Source organism: Lactuca serriola, chromosome 5 (assembly GCF_051521515.1).
Source record: "Lactuca serriola cultivar US96UC23 chromosome 5, Lser_US96UC23_V15, whole genome shotgun sequence".
NCBI classification, from domain to species: Eukaryota; Viridiplantae; Streptophyta; class Magnoliopsida; order Asterales; family Asteraceae; genus Lactuca; species Lactuca serriola.
In genome coordinates, this window is record NC_136412.1 from 279,742,317 (window position 1) to 279,763,909 (window position 21,593).

Sequence of the window (21,593 nt, forward strand, 5' to 3'; positions counted from 1 at the left end):
AACTGGAGCAGGTGCACTCACTGCTCTACCCTCAACATCGGATAGTCGACCTTCTTTTGGACCACCTGGTTGCAGTGAAAACACGTTGGGGACGACCCACGGGGGCAATCCCTACTAAAATGGCCCATCTGACCACAACTGAAACATCCTTGGCCTATCTCTCGACATCCTCCCATATGGGTCCTCCTGCACTTGGCACAACGTCCCTGTACCTAATGGCCTCTCGAAAATGAACCCTGAGTCTTGCGCCTCTTCACCTAGCCCACTGAAATCTAAGTATGCTCTAGCTTCCTCTTCCTGAGGTGCTCCAAATCATCTCATGTTGTCGTGTTTTAGAAATCATATCATTCAGGGTCTCGCACCCTGATAGACTCAAAAACTCCCGGATATCATCCCTCAGCATGCCATGATACTACCCTCTTCATCTCCTCGTCCGCTACATACTGCAGAACCAACAAATCTCTCTCCCGAAACTTGGCAGTGATCTTTGTCACAGTCTCAGTCGTCTGGCGAAGGTCCTAAAACTCATTTGCCAACCGATGTACCTCAATATCCAGTACAAACTCGGCCCTAAATCGGGTTACAAACTCATCCCAAGTCATCGTCTCCAAGGATTTGCCATCCCAATGTGAAGTCTACCTCCTCCCACCAATCTTGGGATCTGTCTTTCAGAATACATGAGGCAAATAAGAACTTCGACCCCTCGGGGCAGAAACTCATCCTGAAAGTGTTAGCCATATCCGCTAACCATCTCCTACTAGAAGTGGTGTCCTTCTCCCCAAAGAACTCGGGAGATCCACAAGCACGAAACTCACGGAAAGAAAGTGTGTGAGCTCCAACAATAGTCATAACCTCAATATGGAATGCGCCCAGGCACTCTTCCAAAATCTCTAAACTCCCCTCCTTGACCGAACCAAAGATCACAGGAGTCTGCTCCAAAATACCACGGGTAATCTCCGACGAGGTGAACTCCCGCATCCGCTCATCGATCGGCTCAGTACTTGCACCTGATCCGGAACCAGAACCTGAACCCCCTTCCTGAGGGCTCATCGCCATACTGAAAAACAAACATGCAATTGATTATAACATACCCTAGAAACCTCATCCCACAAGCTTCCTATATTCTCCAAGACTCTCCTCGATTTGAGTATGGATCATGTGCTTTCAGTAGTACGGGCCTAATACTACCTTCCACACATATCTATACTTTCCTCAAGAATCATCCTGAATCCTCCAAGTCACTTTCTCAAACTGATACTCCAAGCACTTGCTACAACAGTGTGACTAAACCCACTGAAGCACTTCCTAGGCTTCTCTAGGTTTCCGACGTCACCCTGCCATCAGTTGTTGAATAACTCCCCATAATATCAGTTAACCACCTCATGAATACAATCATGTGCAACAAAGCTTAGATAATCCTTTGAGTAAAAGACTCATCCCTACAACGGTTACACTCAAACAAGAGTTGTGCAATAGGTTCAAATCTATCACTCTAAGATTATTCAACCTTTGTCACATGTGACTAAACATATTCACTTAATAGCCATCTCACATCACTTAAGGTTTCCACAAAGCACAAAGCAAGCAGCATTTATGCAGTAGCACTCTAATCCATAGAATAACCAAAGAACATTCAAACTCACATACTACAACTCATGTTAGGAACTTCCACTCTTACTGTCGGTTGCCTAATACATGCAAATTATACACAATACAGGATCAAATATATTGTCGAATAAAAGACTCTACACTAGGACCACAAACAAACGAGGAACAGGAAATAAGGCCAAGTCAATCATTATAGGGATATATGATCCTAACCGTATACAATTTTTAAAGCATACACTTAGCAATTACTAATACCAATACATATTCCCAATCTAACATAGCATCCAATGCTTCCAAGGCTACAAGGCATCACATATCAGGCCAATCTATCATGCAACTTCTGAAAGTATCCCCAACCTTATCCAAACATGCATTTCAGAATATATAATCATATCAAGCATGTATGGGTATTTTGGGAATCACTTACTTGAGCTCGGCCAATTGCATGCACCACACCCCCTTTTGTCTTTATAAAATTCTTTTTGTAGTTTATTCTTTTTTTCAAAATCTTTTTAGAAACTCATTTTCTTTCAAAAGATTATCAATTCCTCCGTTTGAGTTCAGACATACCCGAGAGTACGTCTAAATCCCTCAAACCAAGGTTCTGATAGCAACTTGTAACGTCCCAAAAATTATAAGGTAAAAAATTTCATTTTAAATCAACCAAGACATTAATTATCTTTAAGCCAAACATTCATTATCCCTTTTTATTAAATATTCAAAAGTACTTTATTGGAAAACGGTTATCAAAGTACAATCCCAAAATCATCATAATGCAAAAACATGGGTAGATACGTTGCGATTAAGTCGGTCCCTTCCCTTTCGAACCGAAAGTACCTGAAACCATAAGCACAAAGCTTAGTGAGTTCCCCAAAATACCATAAGTAACAATGTCTCTAATTCGCAAGTTGCAAAATTTGGAAATTGTTTCGCTATAGTGGACTTAAGGGAGAGGACACTCATACTTCATTACGAATCTAAAGGTTTAGATTGTATAGAACTTAGTCAAAGACATATATGAATATCATGTTGAAATGTTTAAACATTGGAGATTCTATATATATATATATATATATATATATATATATATATATATATATATATATATATATATGGAAATATTATAGCTTCGGATATGGGATCGATTATATATATGCTATAATATTCGATTATTCTATTTTTCAAATGGTTTTAGCATTGCGTGAAAAGGATTAGAATTGCATGTGACTGAAGTTTTCATATAACTGTCAATAATGTTCTAAGGTTTAACCTAAGAATTGTTTGATTATGGACATTGGGAGTATGTAATTAATAGGATGGACCATAGTGACATGTTCTGGATTAAGATGATTCTTGGTCAGAATTGATTGTCATATGGAAATATGGAAAGGTTTCCATAATGGGAGAAGCTTATAGAATCTAAATGTGAGTTGGAAACTTTAATGCAAAAGAAGTATTCAAGTAATGTACCTTAAACTGAGACTTCATAACCATGGAATTGTTTCAAGTAAAAAGTTCCAGTGGAACATTCTATAATATCGAAGGTTAGTCTTTGTGACTTTAGAACCTCGACATCACAGAAAGACAATGCATGTAAATATGAAATTCCACTACATCTTAGATAAAGGATAAGAATTTGGAATTGTGAAGCTTGTATCATTGGAATAGTTTCCAATGGATCTATTCACAAAGGATGGACCATAGGGAGGCATAGTATGCATGTTCATAACATAGGCATGACTGATGTTATCTAATTCGAGTGGTTAGTTGATTACTCAAAATATTATACAATGAATAAATTTGTAATTGACATGGTGATTAAATAATAGGAATTATTTATATTCAGTAAGTTTGAAACCATAGTTAATTAATTTATTATTGTGTTTCACTTTGCATGTTTACTTCCCTGAGTAATTTTAATATTATTCAAAATTTCATAGTGATTTAAGACTGTCATGAGTTGATTGTAGATTGTTGATTGAGGTTAAGAAATTGCAATTGGAATTGCTATAATATCCATGAGTACTTTGAAAATAGAGATTTTAAGTATTGTATAAACCTACATTTAGAGATTACTTTATGGATTTTATCATGAGTAATTCCAAGATAATAATATCTAGTATTCTTAAGCGGAGATATATAGTTCGTATTTTACGAATCAGCTGTACATTGGTTTACCCAAACGCATCTCATAACTGGGTGTTATAAAGAGTAATTTCATGATGATTTGGTTAATAAATTGTATGACTATATAGTCAAAGTAATTTGTTCCTTTTTCCTTAACAAGTAAATCGATATCTTTGGGCCCTTCAATGATTTGTTGCCGACATCTAAAGTGCTTAGCCGAGCTCGAACTAAATTGATGTTTTCAATTAGTAGTCTGAATTCAGTCATCATAAATCGGGAAATCGAGAAACATAATATTGGACTATGAGATTGATTCTAATACATGTCTCATGTCCATACGATATCTTGTAGAACGAAGGAATAGTTGATCACTTATCTTAGGGCCAACATTTTATTTGAGTCAGAGTTCGGCAGTGGCTTTAGAAAGCATACTTTGTTGTTTAGTTCAAGGTTTATACTTGCAATGATAGTTATAGACTTATCCAAGTGAGAGACTGTTGGATTAAGGTGTCTAAATCATTAACTAAATTGGCATGTTCTTGAATTAGAAGCAATGCCCTTTTGGGTTGCCCTCAAAAACTAGTAACTGAAAGAAAGGACATTTTGGAGAGAGAAAATGATTTATTAGATTATTATATGATTAATAAACAATTTGACAATTATGAGGAAATGATTTATTGATATATTATATGATTAATATATTAATTGGAAATAGACAAATGATATATATATATATATATATATATATATATATATATATATATATATATATATATATAAGGTTAATAAATTAATAAGAAATCAATTAGAATTAATTTGGAATTGATTTAGGATTAATTAGAGTTAATTAAATGTGCAAGGGGTGAATTGTAATTGTTCAATAAGCGAACAAAATAGGCAATTATAGAAGCATCATGCCATGAACGGTTTTAAAGCCTTTCTTAGGGTTTCCAGAAGCCTCTTGGATGATAATAAAGAAATGATTTGAATTGAGATTAAATTCATTATTTAATTATTCAAATATTGCTTTGTCCCTAAGTTACCTAAACTATAAATAAGACCCCTTGGGCATCAAATTTCATGGTCATTCATTCCATGGAACATATAAACAAAATTTCCTTCTCCCCCTCCTCTCTCTCTTTCTCTCTCCTCTTGTTTTCTTGGTGTTAGGGTTTGGGTATAAGCAATTATTGGTAGCCATACTTTTGGTGCTAAGCTTTCCAATACCATCACTACAAGGTAATTGAAGTGATTTGTTTACTAAAACAAATCAAAGGTATGTCACCTCAACTTGATGAATTCGGTGTCATTAGGAGTTAAGTTCAGTTTTATTGTTCATTGTATGTTGCTATCAAAGTGTATGACATAGATATTTTATAGGATGCTTGTACTCTATGAAATATTAATTGTTTTCCGCTTTGTACAATGTTTTGTACTCTATAAAACCCATCAAATTTATCTTTGTCACACACTTTTCTAACACGAGTTTGGCTCATCCATTTGACCTAATTCTAATTGTATTGGTTGGGAATGATTTAAAAATGTTGTTTAAAGGAGTTTATAAATTTCTATTACCCTAAAGGGTATTTTGGCTATTTTTTTATCTTCACCTACATGTTGTGTAGGTGGTGTTTGAGAGTGTGTCTTTAACGAAATGAACTAGAATAGGACTAGCTAACCTTCTCGTGATTGAGGTAAGTATGTGTTATCATTTTTCCACTTTGGGGTACATGGAAAAATGATTTTATGATAATGAAATACCAATTCTTTGATATACGAAACATGTTGAAATGAAAGTGTTAAATACTTTTGAAAAGAATTTGAAAGAGTGTCTTGAAAGCAAGAACGTTTTTTAAAGCAAAGAATGTTTCGGAAGAACGAATGTTTTGATATGTAAATTGTGTCTTTTCAAAGTATATCTTTCTAGTAACCGGTGTTGTAAAACTCACCGATTTGGCTGATTACTCCTCCAAGTAATCGCTACTCGGCCCCTTACCGAGGCGAGTTACAGAATCCCGAGTACTCCTCAATCGGCCCCGTACTAAACTGAGCAGTGTTGTAAAATTCGATAAACTCGGTGATTAATATCTATAATATACTTAACGATTTATTATTTAACACACACATGTGATTATTACTACATATATATCTTAAATTTTCAATAATTGTTCAAGAAGTGAGACCATTATGTGTTTTTCAGTTTTTATGTATTCACATGTATCTAATTTTGTTATATATTTCAATCAACTTAATATTTTAACTTATGGTTTTGACATATATAAGTTCCCTAAAAATATTTCTACATTAATTATCGAATCCGAGTACTCCCCGAGTACTCCCAAGTACTCCTGAGTACTCGTTACTCGGTAGTCGGCCGAACAGATACCGAGTAACGAGTTCTACAACCTTGCTAGTAACATATGTTATTATAAATGATGATATTAGTATTGTTAATGTTTAATGTGAAAGACATCTTTAAGAATCAATACCATTTTTGTAGGTAAAATTCTTCATTTTTTCTTGAATTCAGTTTGTACATGAACAAAGTTTATGAATATATTTTTCGTTAATAAAGATATTTGTCAACTTAGTTCATCTACAAACTAATTTATGAAAAAAATATAAAAAAATAAAAAATAAATAAAAAAAATAAAAAATAAAAACTACCTGCAAAAATGGCATTGATTTTTAGTGAGTGCCTTTCAAAAATGTTTGTTTTGAAGTATTCTAGTGATTTTTTTCTTAATTTTCAATGTATAATAGTTAGCTTACAATGAAACTTGAAGTAAAACATACGTAAATAGGTAAAAAAAATACCAAAATACTTAAAAAGCACATATAAATATGTAAAAAAAGTTAAAAATACATAAATATGTGAAGAAGTATACCAAAATACATGAAAGTACGTAAACATACTTAAAAAAAATACATAAAAATACGTTAATATTATATACAAATTTTGAAGAAATTTATAGAAAAGTCTTATTATTTTGGAAAAATTATAGATTTTGTCTTATGGCCTGTTGAACAAGTCAAAAAGTACTAAAGTAGAGAAATTTGTTAGTTTCTAGGTCTTTTCTATTAAAAATAATAATTTTGGGACTTAATCGTAAATTTATCCAAAATAATAATGTATGTATTAAAGTAGGGTTGTACATGGTGCGGTTTGGTACGGTTTAAAGTCAAAACCGTAAATCGCACCGCATATGCGGTTTGAGTTTTTTTGAAACCGCAAACCACACCGCAGAAGTTCAAAGCCGCGTTATGCGGTGCGGTTTGATGCGGGCGGTTTGTGCAGTTTAAGTGCAGTTTTGCGATTTGATAAGTTGCTACATTTTATAACTTTTGAAAATCTAAAAAACCTTTTGATCTTTTGAAATATAAAACTAGAAACTAGAAATGTTTTGCAAAAAGCTCAAAAACAAGTTGCTTTCTGTAATACGTTTGTTAATTAATTCCTATTATATGACTATATTCACTAATTTTAGGCTAATTGACATATTCATTTTTATCCATACCAACATTCTAACTGTTATGAACTTGTAATCAGACAATTATTATTATTTTATTAATCCTAGTGATGAAACAATACACTTTCTTTTATAAATATATATATATATATATATATATATATATATATATATATATATATATATATATATATATACGCGGTGCGGTTTAAACCGCGACTTTGTAACTGGAAACCACAAACTGCACCGCATAGTGCGGTTTAACGATATAACAAACCGCAAACCGCACCGCAAAAGTTCTAAACTGCATTATGCGGTGCGGTACTATACGGGCAGTTTAAGCGGTTGGATGCACACCCTTATATTACCCTTATATTAAAGTAGGCTAATAATAGGGTCGTTGGGTTGGGTCTCAAATGTGAATGTCTTATTAGCAAAACCGAGCCCAATTAAAAATTATTTTCCCAAAAACTATAACTTAAGGTATATGACAAACTTTGAAAAGATGTTTTGATTTGTAGAATAAAAAATTCCATCTCTAGTTTTTATTGAGCATTCTTATAAAATGAAATGAGGTTCCTAAAAAAAACTTTTTTATGAAAAGAAAATATTTTAACAAAAATACAAACCCTTAAAATATCTATTGATTTACATGTACCACAACAGATATGAGATAATATCACCACAGATTGTGTTACCAAAATTGTAAAGAACGAATAATGACTATGGCATGATTTATGCCATCCTCAAACGGATAGGACATTTTTCACTGGCGGGTCACAAGATAGCTAATGGAAGAGTTGGTATGTAAATGATGTAATTTGAGTATCGCTTATTTAAAATTTCTTGTTTTCTCTTTTTACATTTTATATTTTGAGCAAGGACGCATGTTAAAAAAAAACCCAAACAAAGACCAAAAATACGTGAAAATAATTTATGAACCCTCGTCTTCTCATGAAATTAAACATGAAATAAATAAATTAATTGTGCAAGGTTACAGTTTTAAAGATACACAAAAGAAACGTATCGATAAGAATGAATTAAATTTGGACACAAGAAAATCAAGCAGATCCAAATTCAGCAAACCATTTCTCATGGCGTTCAATATCAGCAGCAGAAACACTTGGCTGAACCTTTGTAATCGCTTCTTCAAAATCACACATGGCAATTGGATCATTTGAAATCTCATCTTTAGACATATTCTTTATTTCTTCACGTGTTTTCCCTGCTATTTTACGCCTCATCCCATTCAACGACGCATCCCGACATACATTCGTCAAGTCATCACCACTGTACCCTTCCGTCCTACGCGCCACGTCATCAATGTCCACGTCAGCTGCCACCTGGAAAATAAAATAAATAAATTAATTAATATGAAACAACCCAACCAACCGACAAAACCTCAAAGAAACTATTACCTCAACAGTTCTTAAATTGATCTTTATAAGCTCTTTTCTACTCTCGAAATTAGGTAGAGGAATATATATTCGCTTTTCCAAACGTCTCCTACACAAGAAATAACAATTGCAAATGAAAGATTTTTTGATTTTTTTTTTTTTTTTTTTTTGCATTTAGTCCTTATGAAAACAAACCTTAATGCTTCATCAATATCCCATGGGAAATTTGTAGCAGCTAAAACCATGACAATTTTGCGACTCCCATCTTCATTAGTACCTGTGTTGCTCACACCATCTACTTGAACCAAAACTTCAGATTTAACCCTTCTAGAAGACTCATGCTCCCCTGAGGCCCTGAACAAATAATAAAAACAAATTCATAAGTCATAAGTCATAACCAATAACAAAAAGGGTAAAATTGTAAAATTAGTCACTAACCCACGAGAAGTACAAAGAGAGTCAATCTCATCAATGAAAATTGTACTTGGTGCATATGATCTTGCGAGATCAAACAAACATCTAACCATTCGTTCACTCTCTCCACGCCATTTTGATGCCAGGGTGGCGGAAGAAACATTAAAAAAAGTGGTCCCACATTCGGTAGCAACTGCTTTAGCCAGCAGTGTTTTTCCAGTGCCAGGTGGACCAAACATAAGAACACCCTTCCATGGTCTCCTGATTCCCTGGAAATAATCAGGCATCAATAAGGGGAGAACCACAGCTTCTTCTAGAAGTCTTTTGGCTTCAGTCAGTCCTGCCACGTCATCAAATCTCACTCCAGGAGCAGCATCTAAGACATCGCGTTCCAGTTGGGCTGCCAGGTCAGCATCAGGCCCTTCATACTGCCCACGTTTTGACTTTCCCTCTTCACTCTCACTGTTCTGGTTATTATAAGTGCAAAAAGTGTTGCTCCAATATTAGAATTTAGATCCAAGAATTAAACTCAAAATAAATAACAACTGAAAGTATTTAATGTTTTGGTAACTTCTTAGAACATGCTCAGAAATATTGGAAGCAACAAAATTAAGAAATAATATTGGGAAGAAAAACTTACAACAGCATCATCTTTCCCAGTGTTTGATTTTCCTGAAGCAGTTCCTTTTTTCCCAGTAGTTGAAGATCGTAGACCTGAGTTAACTTTACTGGAAGCACCAGTTTTGCCTCCACGAGCAGTTGCTCCACCTCTTGTAGCAGAACTCCGAGCCCAAACACCATCTTGATTTGCCTTTCTTGTACCTCCTGGACCAGCTCTTGCAGATCTTCTGTTTGAAGTGTCTCGATTTGGAGGTCTCCATACATCAGGATCATCCATGGAAGGAGCATTAGAAGAAGTTGGGTACTCATCTAATGGCTGAAAAACAAATGATGATTTTTTTGCAGAAATTGGAGGTGAAGAAGATCTCCTACCCATTATAGTCTCCTTCAATGATCTCTTCTCGGCATCCAATTGCTTTACAACCTCAGTCTCCTCTAATAGATTTTTCTTTACGTTTGTCCACTTTGCACGAACCATAGGATCATCAAGGGAGTTTAAGTGCCTTCAAGAAAAAACAACGGTTTTTGTCTCAAACAGTATCCAAATACTCATGATTCATATCATAAACCAACGGAGAATGGTTGAAATCTAGATCTCAAGCTATATTCCATGACGGAAAATATAACCTTCTAAAAGTAGTTACAGTGTTTACTTCAATTGCAAGAGCTAATTGTAGCTAAAAGCAATGAATGCTCGATACTTCGTTACAATGCTCTTTGCTTTAGGACTTATTTTTCTTTTGATTTACCTAATCTACCAACAGATCCTCAGTACTTAGTCAAAATACAAGCTATTTCAAGTATAATAGATTTAGAGTAATGTCTGTTAAACAAATCCAACACTCATCTAAATTTCTTCACATATAATTTAATAGTATGAAGAAAGTATAATGTGTGTTTCGGTGTGACAGAGAGAGAGAGAGAGAGAGAGAGAGAGAGAGAGAGAGAGAGAGAGTTTACTTATTGATCTGTGCGATGGCACCATCGAAGAAGATGACGGAAGTATCATAGAGACCTTCGAGTGCATATTCCCTAGCTAATTTCAGATGATCCTGTAATCCGGCAAGCGATGTGCCTGACATGTGTAATAGATCGTAATACCACCACCACACCTCTTTCCTAGGGTTTGGTGCTACAGTTTCAGTCGGCGAAGAAGAAAGGCTTTTGGAGGAGGCTGCTCCGAGCAGAGGATACGACGGCGACTTTTGAACGATGGAGGAGACTGTGTGTGGTTTGACTGTTTTGCCCTCTTCGTTGATATACCTGACGTCTGCTATAACGTGCAATCCACGTGCCCACGTAACTTGTTTTAGAGTAAATTACACGAATGGTCCCTATGGTTTAGGGTAATTTGCAATTTTGGTCCCTAACTTATTTTTTTAACTTGGAAGGTCCTTACTGTTTGTTTTTGTTATGCGCTTGTCCCTGACTTACCTAAAAAAAACTATTTTGCCTTTGATTTTTTAATTTATTTAAATAAACACACCCCCAACCTCACCTCACTTACCTTATATTACCTATCCCACCATTTTTCCCTATTCAAATAATAGTTTTTTTAGGTAAGACAAAGACCAAACGCATAACAAAAACAAACAGTAGAGACCAAACATATAACAAAAACAAACAGTATGGATCTTCCGAGTTAAATTAATAAGTTAGAGACCAAACATTCAAATTACACCAAACCATAAGGACCTCTCGTGTAATTTACTCCTTGTTTTAAGGGATATAAAAGCAGGAGTGTATGAAAATATCTCACTATTATGTTAACCCAAAAATTGGTCATCTTTCATTTTTTTTTCTTTAAATAAAAAAATTGACTTTTAAGATTTATAACTTTTATTAAAATAATTAATAAACATAAAAATTAATTAAAATTAAAGCACAACTTCATTAATCAAAATAAAAATTATGAAAATGGGTTCGTTACCTACGATGGCTTTCTGTTGCACTATGTTTGGCCTAAGCAAAAAAAATCAAATTGGACCAATGAAGGAAGGAGAGAGAACACGAGGAGCAGTCCCCTCACCCCATTCTCACACCACCTTTCTCGCATCCTCAGTGTTGTGTTCTGAGGTGTGGGTTCGTTTCCCGCGATGGCTTCCCACTACACTCCATTTGGCCTAGTTAAATTACAAAACTACACAATTGGTCAATTGTCTATTATGGTTTATAAAAACTTGAAAACTAATCGGTTGGAAACAACTATTAAAATGTGAATGTGGTTTGAAAATTTTGCGAATTTGACTCATTTTTTAAAATATGTTAGAAATAAGAAATTATGTTTGAGTAAAATAACCAAAATATCCTTAGCTTTATCTTTTATATTATTTCATAGTTTAACAAATTATAGGGACCAAATACGTATATAGAAAAAGGTTAAATAAGAACTCTAATAATATATGTTTCTCATCGTCACCTTCATGCTCTAACCCCTAAAGGAACATGTGACCAACACCATCTAGGCGCTTACCTGCAACCACCACCTCTCGCCCTATGTATAAACCATTTGTGCTCACACACAACTCCTAACTGCATTCCCTTTCTCATTTAACAATATTATTTGAGTTTTCAAAGAACGCAAAATCTATGGGGAAATAAGCATTATCGTAGACACTAAAGAAGGGCTAAATCACCCTATAATCGGGACCACCAACAAATAGCATGTTGCCACCTAGAGAATCTCCTAATTGTTTCATAGCAACCAGAAAGAGATTCATTAACCAAAAAGAATTTGGCTCAGATGTAGGATACCTATCCATAAGTTTTCGCAGCTCAATTATAGATTATGGAATCAATGTTGGATTATGCACAATTTCAAGAAAAATTGAAATCCATAATCCACAAGATTGCAATTCTATGGATTTCATGCAACAAACTAGAACTACAAAGTCAAGATCGAATAGGATACATTTATAAAGTTTGATAAATCTTAGTTTTTTCTAGATGATTTGAGAGACCAAACTAGAACTCCTCTCTTATAGTAGCACCCCAAGATGATAATCAAGCAGAGTGATTTCAAGCATCTTTTTTCCTTTTGTACAAAACTAAACTCTAGCTTTTGTTGGTGATTAGAATGTTATCAACATATTTTTAGTGTAGTTATTATTGATACTGAGAGCTGAGTTTTACTTACTAACCGAGATTGGAGGTATGGTGTGCACACTCAGAGTGATAAAATGTGAAATTGGGAATACGGGGGTCCGGGGGCAACGCCCATGTATACGGGGTTCCAAGGGGAAGCACTTCTGGCGAGGTCCAAGGGCCATCTTTCTAACTGCTATATTTCGCACAAAAATGGATGTAACCACCATTTAACCTCTTTTCTTTCCTATATAAGAACATAGAAAATGATCCAGAAATGAGTTGGATTTTCTCATACTCGAATTTGATCATCAGATTCTCTCTATCTCTCAAGAACACAAAATAGCAAGGTACTTTATTTGTGTCAGATTTAGAAGTGGTCTGACTTCTAAATTGTCAATCTTGGATTATCTCAAATCTGATTTCATGATCCCCCCCCCCCCAAGATATAAGGTCGAAATCATATATTTTAGAAAGTGATTGCAATCACAATCCTAGAATTATCCAAGTATATACTAATATTCTTAGACCTAAAATCTAACAGCTTGAGTATTAAAGAAATCCAAGAAAAAGATATATATATATATATATATATATAGAGAGAGAGAGAGAGAGAGAGAAAAAAGATAAAGGGGGAGAGGGGAAGGGAGAAATCGAGAGCAAAATGGAATGAATGATCGGTTCATACTTGGATTCAGCTAGGGTTAGGCCTTTTAACTCCTTATATTTTGATTTTGTATAATAATCCATTAACATGTGGGGAACTAGTATTGCTAACAATTTTGAATCAAGGATACTTTATACTTAGCTCTTTAGCTCTTTTAGTTTCTAATTAATTCACCATATCATGATAAATTAACAAAATAGTCCCTCTAATTTCTCTATTGTCATCTTATGATTGCCAACCAAAACTTTTTACTTTCAAAATTATTTAAAATACTTTCTTATTATTTTTAAGAGTTGATTTAATTACAATTATCATACTAACTAGGCAACCAACCTTAAAATCATTTAGTAATTAATTACTCAAGTCAGACTTTCATATTTTATAAATATCAACTTATTATTTCAAATTAATTCACAGAATTAAAACTCATAATTAAGAAACGTATTTCTTTGAGAAAATCCATATATACTTACCTTGTTAGTTAGTGAAAATTGACAACCACTTTGGTTTATATTCTTCATTTGGTGCGCTTAACCTATTCAAATAACATATTATGCTCTTAATACTTGAATCATTTCATAAAGAGCTTAATTTAAATCCATACTTCAAAACAATCATTTACTTGATCACATAAATTTCTCATTTCAACTTTTATGCTAAAAATTTATTAATCTCTACTAATAATTCATCTACATGTAATAAGTTTAATTTCATGTATCTTAACAATTTATTTAGTTAGGGTTCACCACCCTTACATATAACTTACTTGGTACATCACTAAAAATAAAACTAATTATACTCCATGAATAACGTTTCAAGATGGCTTATTTTGTTAAGACATTAACTTAATTTCACATAATTAACAAATTGCCTAATTAGATTTTTATCTCATCATCTCCAAATTCATAAATGTAAACATGGATTTGCCAAAGTAATCTTGGCATCATAATCACAATACTCGTAACAACATCATACTATAAATTTAAAGCATTTGAATCAAGCTTCTAATAACTCCTTCAAAATCTATCATCGATGAACACAAAAGCTTGATAAAGGGATAATAGGGTACCTTGATTCATTAGTAATGCTTATTTTTTCTTCTTCTTGCAACCTTATGGTTGTAACTTTGATTTTTAGCCTAAACCCTCAAGAAAGTGACCTTTTTCTTTGCCTCTCAAATGATATGAGAAGAAAATATGACCAACTCAAGGATGATAAGTGTTCTTATTTGACGTTGGTTATGTGGCGTATAATATACATGTACACCTCGCATACTACTTCAATCGTGTCACATCATCTAGCATGCATGTGTCGCGTTCTTGTCATACTTGGTTCAACATCTGACTTTCAAATGTGTCGTATGACACCATTTTATATGTTGTGTTCTCATTGTACGTTGCCAATTTTCAAAATAGCAATATACATCGCCATTTTATGTCAAAAAGGCCTCTACACATCATGTTCTAGTCTGCAGGTTTTAGTACTTAACTAACTCTTCCATTGTTACCCCCATTCAAACAAAATTAAACAATCAGTTATCTGAAGCCTATTATTATGATCATTCAACAATTTCAAAAGATCATTTGATCATATAAAAAGACATCTACCCATACTTTCCACATAAATCCTTCCAGATCTCCTAAGTAGTTGCTCAACCTCCTCACTTACAAATTCCGCCCTGCTGGCTGCTCTTCCTGCGAATATTCTCCATTATCCGCCTACTCATCTAACAAAGATCACTTCCCAGGCTCTTCCTGGGTTCCCACACCTTCCTGCCATCAGCTGCTGAAGAACTCCTAGTGATGCTAGCCGTCTACCTCCTAAATATCATCATATTCACTTAGTAGCCGATTCCCATCACCGAGAATTCCACAAAGCACGAAGCAAGCAGCATTCGGGCATCGAGTAGTCCCTTATCAACACATATCACCACTCTAGGTTACAACTCCGCTTGCCACACTCGCAATCAAAGACGTCACCGAGCTTAAGCAATTCCACCCCTCGCGGGTATCCGACTACCTTCTCAGAAGACTCCTCAAATGCTCATCTAGGTATCTCTCCTAGATTACTCCTCCGCTCAAATCCTTCTCTAAATAGGATTCCTGCTGGATACTCATAATCCGCACATACACAAAAGCAATTCACAAATAACAGTAACTCCTAGGCTAAGGCATCACAAATCAGGCCACTCTAGCACTAAAATATGAAATACCTAGCCTACTCTCTAGCATATATAACATTTCACATATTACTCATAACACACAATGTAAGGGTATTTTTAGGAAATCACCGTTCAGGCGCTAGCTGATTGTACACACTACTCGTTGTCTCTTTCTCTTATAAATTCTCTTACTCATTTTTAGAAAACCCATTTCTTTTGAAAACCTTTTTCTCAATCCTCAGTTTGATTCTGGACATACCCGAAGGTGTACCCGAATCCCTCAAACCAAGGCTCTAATACCAACTTGTAACACTGAAATTTTCAAACAAAATTTTCATCTAAAGTAGTTTATCTCTTTACCACTTTTCATAAAAATCTCCTTTTTGTTTTAATTACAAGACATGACTCTTTAGTTCAATCACTTAATAAACCAGGATCCTCAAAACAAACTTTTCCTCTGGTGTGTATAATCGAGCCGGTGCCATCCCGTGATCCTGATAAAACCTGAAACACATAACACAAAACACTGTAAGCACGAAGCTTAGTGAGTTCCCCAAAATACAACATTCAACACATACGCCACTCAAGGCTACAATATGACCCTCTGGTAGGTGTGTCTCAGTGGAACCCTCCAGTTCTGTATCGTTGGACCCTCTGGTCCGGTCTGTATCATTGGACTCTCCAGTCCGGTCTATATCGTTGGACCCTTCGGTCCAGTCTATAAACTCCGCATAGCATAAATCACAAAGACATGATGCATAGCATATCACATATAACATAATACTCAATGTAAGCACATAAGACCCTCCGGTCACACATAACTACCACTCAAGGTAACGTATAGTGAGGAGACTCACCTGCTACTGCCAGCTAAAGAACAAGATCACGCTGCTCCGACCACCGTCACGAACTCCACCACTGAATCACCGAAACCACTAAATACCAATAACAACCAAAATACCCCTGGAAGTCAACTGGTCAACTCTTGGTCAAAGCCAACCCTCCTGACTGACTCTACTCGTCGAGTCAACCCGCTGACTCGTCGAGTCTCCATGCTCTGAAACTCCCATAACATGACTCAACTCACCGAGTCCCACAACTCTGAGTCAAACCGTACTCAACTCACTGAGTCATCCCTTGACTCACCGATTCTCAGCTTAACCAGAAAAGGTTAGGACCTCAAGACCAGACTCGCCGAGTCCAAGAACAGACTCGCCGAGTCTAAGGCTATCTTCAACCAACTCGCTGAGTTGTTCTTCCAACTCACCGAGTTTCTGCCTATCTTCATGCAACTCGCCGAGTACTACTAGCTCTTAACCCATACAGAGGCTTTCTAAGCCATTCAGGGTTTCCAATCCATAGATCTACTCTTATACAAGCCATCCATCACGTAAAGTGGCAAACTTTACGTGAATCCAAAGAGATCTAAGCATAATACACTCTTGGGCTAGGGTTTGGGGCCAAAAGACTTCATCAACAGCTCTTGAACAGGGACTTTATGCTCTTTTGGATCATCACTACTCTAGATCTGAGGTAGCAACCTCAAATCTAACCTCCAAACTCAAGATAGCACTAGATATACACCCAAAAATCCCACAAATGATAGATCTAGATGGATAACAGCTCAAGCAACGAATCATTACCTCAAAATAAGGCTACAACAGAAGATTAAGTCAAAACCTTGAAAAACCCCTTGCTCGAAGCCTCTTAATCTTCAAATATCTCTTCAACAAACACTCCTTCAAGATCTAAATGATCTCTAATTCTCTCACAACGAATATTAGGGTTTCTGGACTTCAAGGGAGAGCAAAGAGGCTGGGGAGAGGGTATTATGTTCTTTATATAGGGCCTAATCCCTGGGATTAGAGTTTTCTCCACACAGCACCAACTCGCCGAGTCCAGCCACCGACTTTCCGACTTAGACACTAGACACGTGACCAGAATCGCGACCCTACTCGCCAGGTCTACACATGGACTCACCGAGTTGACCATTCACATTTTCACTTTGAACCCTGAACTTTGCACCCCTGAACTCGGGATGTTACAATACCAAAAAGCTAACTATACTCCCACTAGCTTTGACATATACGCAAGACTCATCCTCGCTTCTCGAAAAACTAAACTCTTTGACTTTCTCATCGAAACAAAGATTCCATCTGCGAGATGCTTGTTTCAATCCATATATGGATTTCTCAAGCTTACACACTCTATTAGGGTACTTTGCATCCACAAAACCCTTTAGCTGATTCATGTAAACATCCTTAGCCAACTTTCCAATAAGGAAAGCGATTTTGACGTCCATCTACCATATTCAATAATCATGAAACGCAGCTATGGCTAGCATAACCCTTATAGACTTGATATTGGCCACTGGTGAGAAGGTCTCGTCATAGTCAACCCTAGGGGTTTGAGTAAAGCCCTTCGCAACCAATCATGCCTTGAATGTATGCAGTTTCCCATCCATGTCGGTCTTCTTCTTGAAGATCCACTTGCACCCGACCATCTTACGACCTGTTACATTGTCAACCAAGTTCCAAACTTGATTGTCATACATGGACTGAATCTCGCTGTCCATCGCCTCTTTCCATTTTGCAGACTCTGGGCCTGTCATGGCTTCCTTGTAGTTGTTAGGTTCATCCATATTTGTTAGTGTACTATCACTAATAAACGTATCGCCCTCATCAGTTATATGGAAACCATATAACACGGGTGGAACACTAACTCTACTGGAATGTCTAAGAGGTAAGGACTCGTCAATCAGTTCAACAAGAGTTTCCTCCTCGGGTTGAGTGCCAGTGTTTGAGGTTCCTTCATCACTTGATTCTTGAAGCTCTTCAAGGTCAATTTTCCTCCCACTGTCCTCTTGGCATATGAGTTCTCTCTCTTGGAAAACCCATCTCCTCACAATGAAGAAAACAGTGTCACCCAGTCCTTAGAAGAGATATCTAAAGGATTTCTATGGATAGCCGATGAAAATACACCGCTCACTGCAAGGTTCAAGCATGTCGTGAGTCTCTCGTCTTACGAAAGCCTCGCAAGGAATCGGGAGTCAGGCTTTATATTCGAAGATCAAGATATGAAGTAGCCATGCGGATAGTATCGTGTGGTGTAGCCTATTAGAGGCATAGTATAGGTTGAACTTGAACATCTATGTAATCGTTTCAAGAAATAATATAAAGCTTGGTTATGTTATCCGATGTATTTAAATGACTATGTGAAATTCTTGTATGGTGACTTGGAAAATTGTGTGACAATACTTGGGATGAGTATGAGTAGGTGTGAATGGTAGTAAAGGCCTATACTACCGGAAGCACATGACTCACACTTGGATCACGGAAAGTCACAAGGTTACCAAGGTGCTAGTAATTGATTCTGTTTTATTCATGTATGTCGTTACCATCGTTTTAGTAATGACTAAGAAGATAGTTGTTATTCCAACCCTAGCAATCATATCAAATTGAGTCCGACTAAGATGAATATGTTACGTAGTTCAGAGAACCAAGATCGATGTAGCATCTAACATAAGCCAGAAGATTGAAGTAAAAAAATGATAATCAAAGCAATCAATAGAAGTATACGATCGTTGTTAAAGTAGGAAGCTTGTAGATAGAAGTGATACATGCATGAATTTGATTATACCGCATTAGAACATGAAGGAAGGTATCTTTGATTCTGGAATTTGACTCAAAAGACCTAAGTCTAAGCATTGCATCATACGACATGAGGTCATTAGAACATGACCCATCGGTCTGTCACGATAATCGAAGTAAAGAACTTATGTTAATTTAATAAGAAGTAGGAGTCTCCAATAAGGATTGATTTTTTAACTCGAAGGTTACGATTGAAAGTCCAACGCGAGATAGAGAGCGGGTGCAATATTGAGCATCGCCTGCAATCAAGAAGTCCAAGAGTTAGATACTCATTCGAAGGAGAACATAGGAGTTACAGTTATTACCTAGGATGAAAAGATAACGTATGGAGTCGTTATACAAGCCCTGTCTCGTTGATGATTCCGGGACGTAATCATCCTAAGGGGGAGATAATTGTAACACCCGCGGATTCTGGCTAGTCAATTTAGAGACAATAAGCGTCAAAAAATGTTTTTTGATAGAATATTATTTATAATAAATAATCTTAACTAAGTTATAGTATATTTCACAAGGGTTCCGTACATACAAAGAACGCTGAAATCCGAGTTATAACGAAGAAGTTATGACATGTCGAAGTTTCGCGACAAAACCGGCACGACGTTGTGTGACGTAAAAAGTGATTTTGCGATAAAATACTTTTATACTTAGCGATCTAAATGAAAGTCGTAGTACACGTTAAACCAAGAGCGTGCATAAAAAGAATGTCCAAATCTGACTTCGTATGGGGAAGTTATGATTTTTCTAAGATTTAGCATAGTAGGGCACAACCCGGAAATTGAATTTTAGATTGATCGATTTTTAGCCGACACAACCTAAATGAGAATTGAAGATCTCATTAATAGGATCTCAACGATATAAAGACAATCGAAAACGGGCATCAGATAAAAAAGTTTATGAATTTTTAACATATTTTAACTGTCTAAGTCTGTTAAAATATAACTTTAAAAATAAAGTCAAAATTAGCTGATGGAGTCTAGAAAAAAGTTGTATATCCCGTCAATACCTATGCGTGAATATTAATAACATCAACCACAGGGCCCGTATGCAAAAGTTACGGATTTTAGAAGATAATTAGTTTTTGGAGTAACCAACGAGCAATATGTGGCGCGATCTAAGCCACTGCTTCCTCACCACAGCTTGTCACTAGATGATGACACCTGGTCATGAACACCCAACGTTTAGCAAGAGAATGTTCTGTGTTCGAACCGGACTCAACCTATAAATATAGGCGTAAATCACCCTAAAACTAACACCTTTCCCATTCTTTCTCTCTCAAACACCCCTATTAGCCCCTCCCATTCCCTAGCACTTCCCGAGTGCTAAGGCGAGTCCCGGAGCGCCAGAAGGCTCCGAAAAGAAGAACTTTCGGCTCGGAAGTTCTTCCCCCGCAGAGCCCGGTTCCTAGACAAACCCTCTTATAAGTATGTTATGCTTACCCTACTTTAAGTATAGCTTATGTTTAAGTTTAGTATCGTTATTATGAAGTTATAAACATTATATGTATTATAAAATATAATATACAAAGTGTTATTATAATATCTTTTAGCTACTCGCGGTATGGGGGATCTGGTTTGAAGGACCGCATAGGGTTGTTGGATTTCAGAAGTGTTATAATGCCAAAATGGTCTTGCCCTCCGGTGTTTCATGTCTGGCCCCTGTCTGTACATAGTGGTTGAAAAGTATTTTTTAACACTTATAAAAAAATATCTCTCAACAATAGTCGCGATAAATACTAGACTAAAATCTAGTGGTAATGATACTAGGTTTTGTCGAAGGAAAATAGAATTGTTAGAAGCGAAACGTTGCCCGAGTTTGGATTCATCGCTTTAACAAGTGAGTGCCTAGTTACTTTCATCTTACACATAGATATGAAGTATTTAATATAAACTACGTGCTATGTGTGCATATTATCCGTGTTCTTGATATCTATGCTAGATGAACAAAATATACATGTTCAATATAAACTACGTGCTATGTGTGCATATTATACCTATAATTATGATCAGTAAATATGGATAGATTAAAGATGAGATGAGATGAAAGATGAAAGATGAGATGAATGATGAGAGATGAAAGATGAAATAGATGATGAGAGTTGAAAGATGATGAGAAGCCATGACACAAGCGATGACCCAGTCATCTAGCAAAGTATAGATGACAACCACAGACTATTCTAGACAGTCCAGTGGAACACTAGCAGGCTCGCTACCTGTAGGTGTTGTGAACGATATGTTCATCAGATGTACTCTAAAAACTCATTGACATGTATTGTGGGTGGACTCCTTAAAATAATATTGTCAATAAAAGAGATAAACCATGACAACTATGGACTTAGTACCTAACAAATAACCTCGACAACTATGGATTTAGTGCCTAACAAATAACATCGGCAAC

The 21,593-nt window shown here is 35.9% G+C and overlaps 1 protein-coding gene across 1 annotated transcript; it reads right to left on the reverse strand.

Annotated features, from left to right (window-relative positions):
- Positions 1-8,154: 8,154 nt before the first annotated feature.
- Positions 8,155-10,877, reverse strand: LOC145054423 (katanin p60 ATPase-containing subunit A1-like). Its single transcript, XM_079002623.1, has 6 exons — positions 10,598-10,877; positions 9,657-10,140; positions 9,041-9,483; positions 8,798-8,956; positions 8,624-8,711; positions 8,155-8,548 (listed from the first exon to the last, which is right to left on the reverse strand). The coding sequence occupies exons 1-6, from the start codon at positions 10,717-10,719 to the stop codon at positions 8,267-8,269; spliced, it is 1,578 nt and encodes a 525-aa protein (XP_078858749.1). The 5' UTR covers positions 10,720-10,877; the 3' UTR covers positions 8,155-8,266.
- Between the last annotated feature and the right edge of the window lie 10,716 nt (positions 10,878-21,593).

Bases quoted from the DNA above. Each gene is read 5' to 3' on its own strand.
- LOC145054423 (XM_079002623.1), bottom strand. From the start codon at position 10,719: ATGTCAGGCACATCGCTTGCCGGATTACAGGATCATCTGAAATTAGCT. The intron at 10,141-10,597 runs GTAAACTCTCTC...TTTTTCTTGAAG, and splicing joins GCCATCGCACAGATCAATAA to GCACTTAAACTCCCTTGATG. The intron at 8,957-9,040 runs GTTAGTGACTAA...TTATTTGTTCAG, and splicing joins TCTCTTTGTACTTCTCGTGG to GGCCTCAGGGGAGCATGAGT.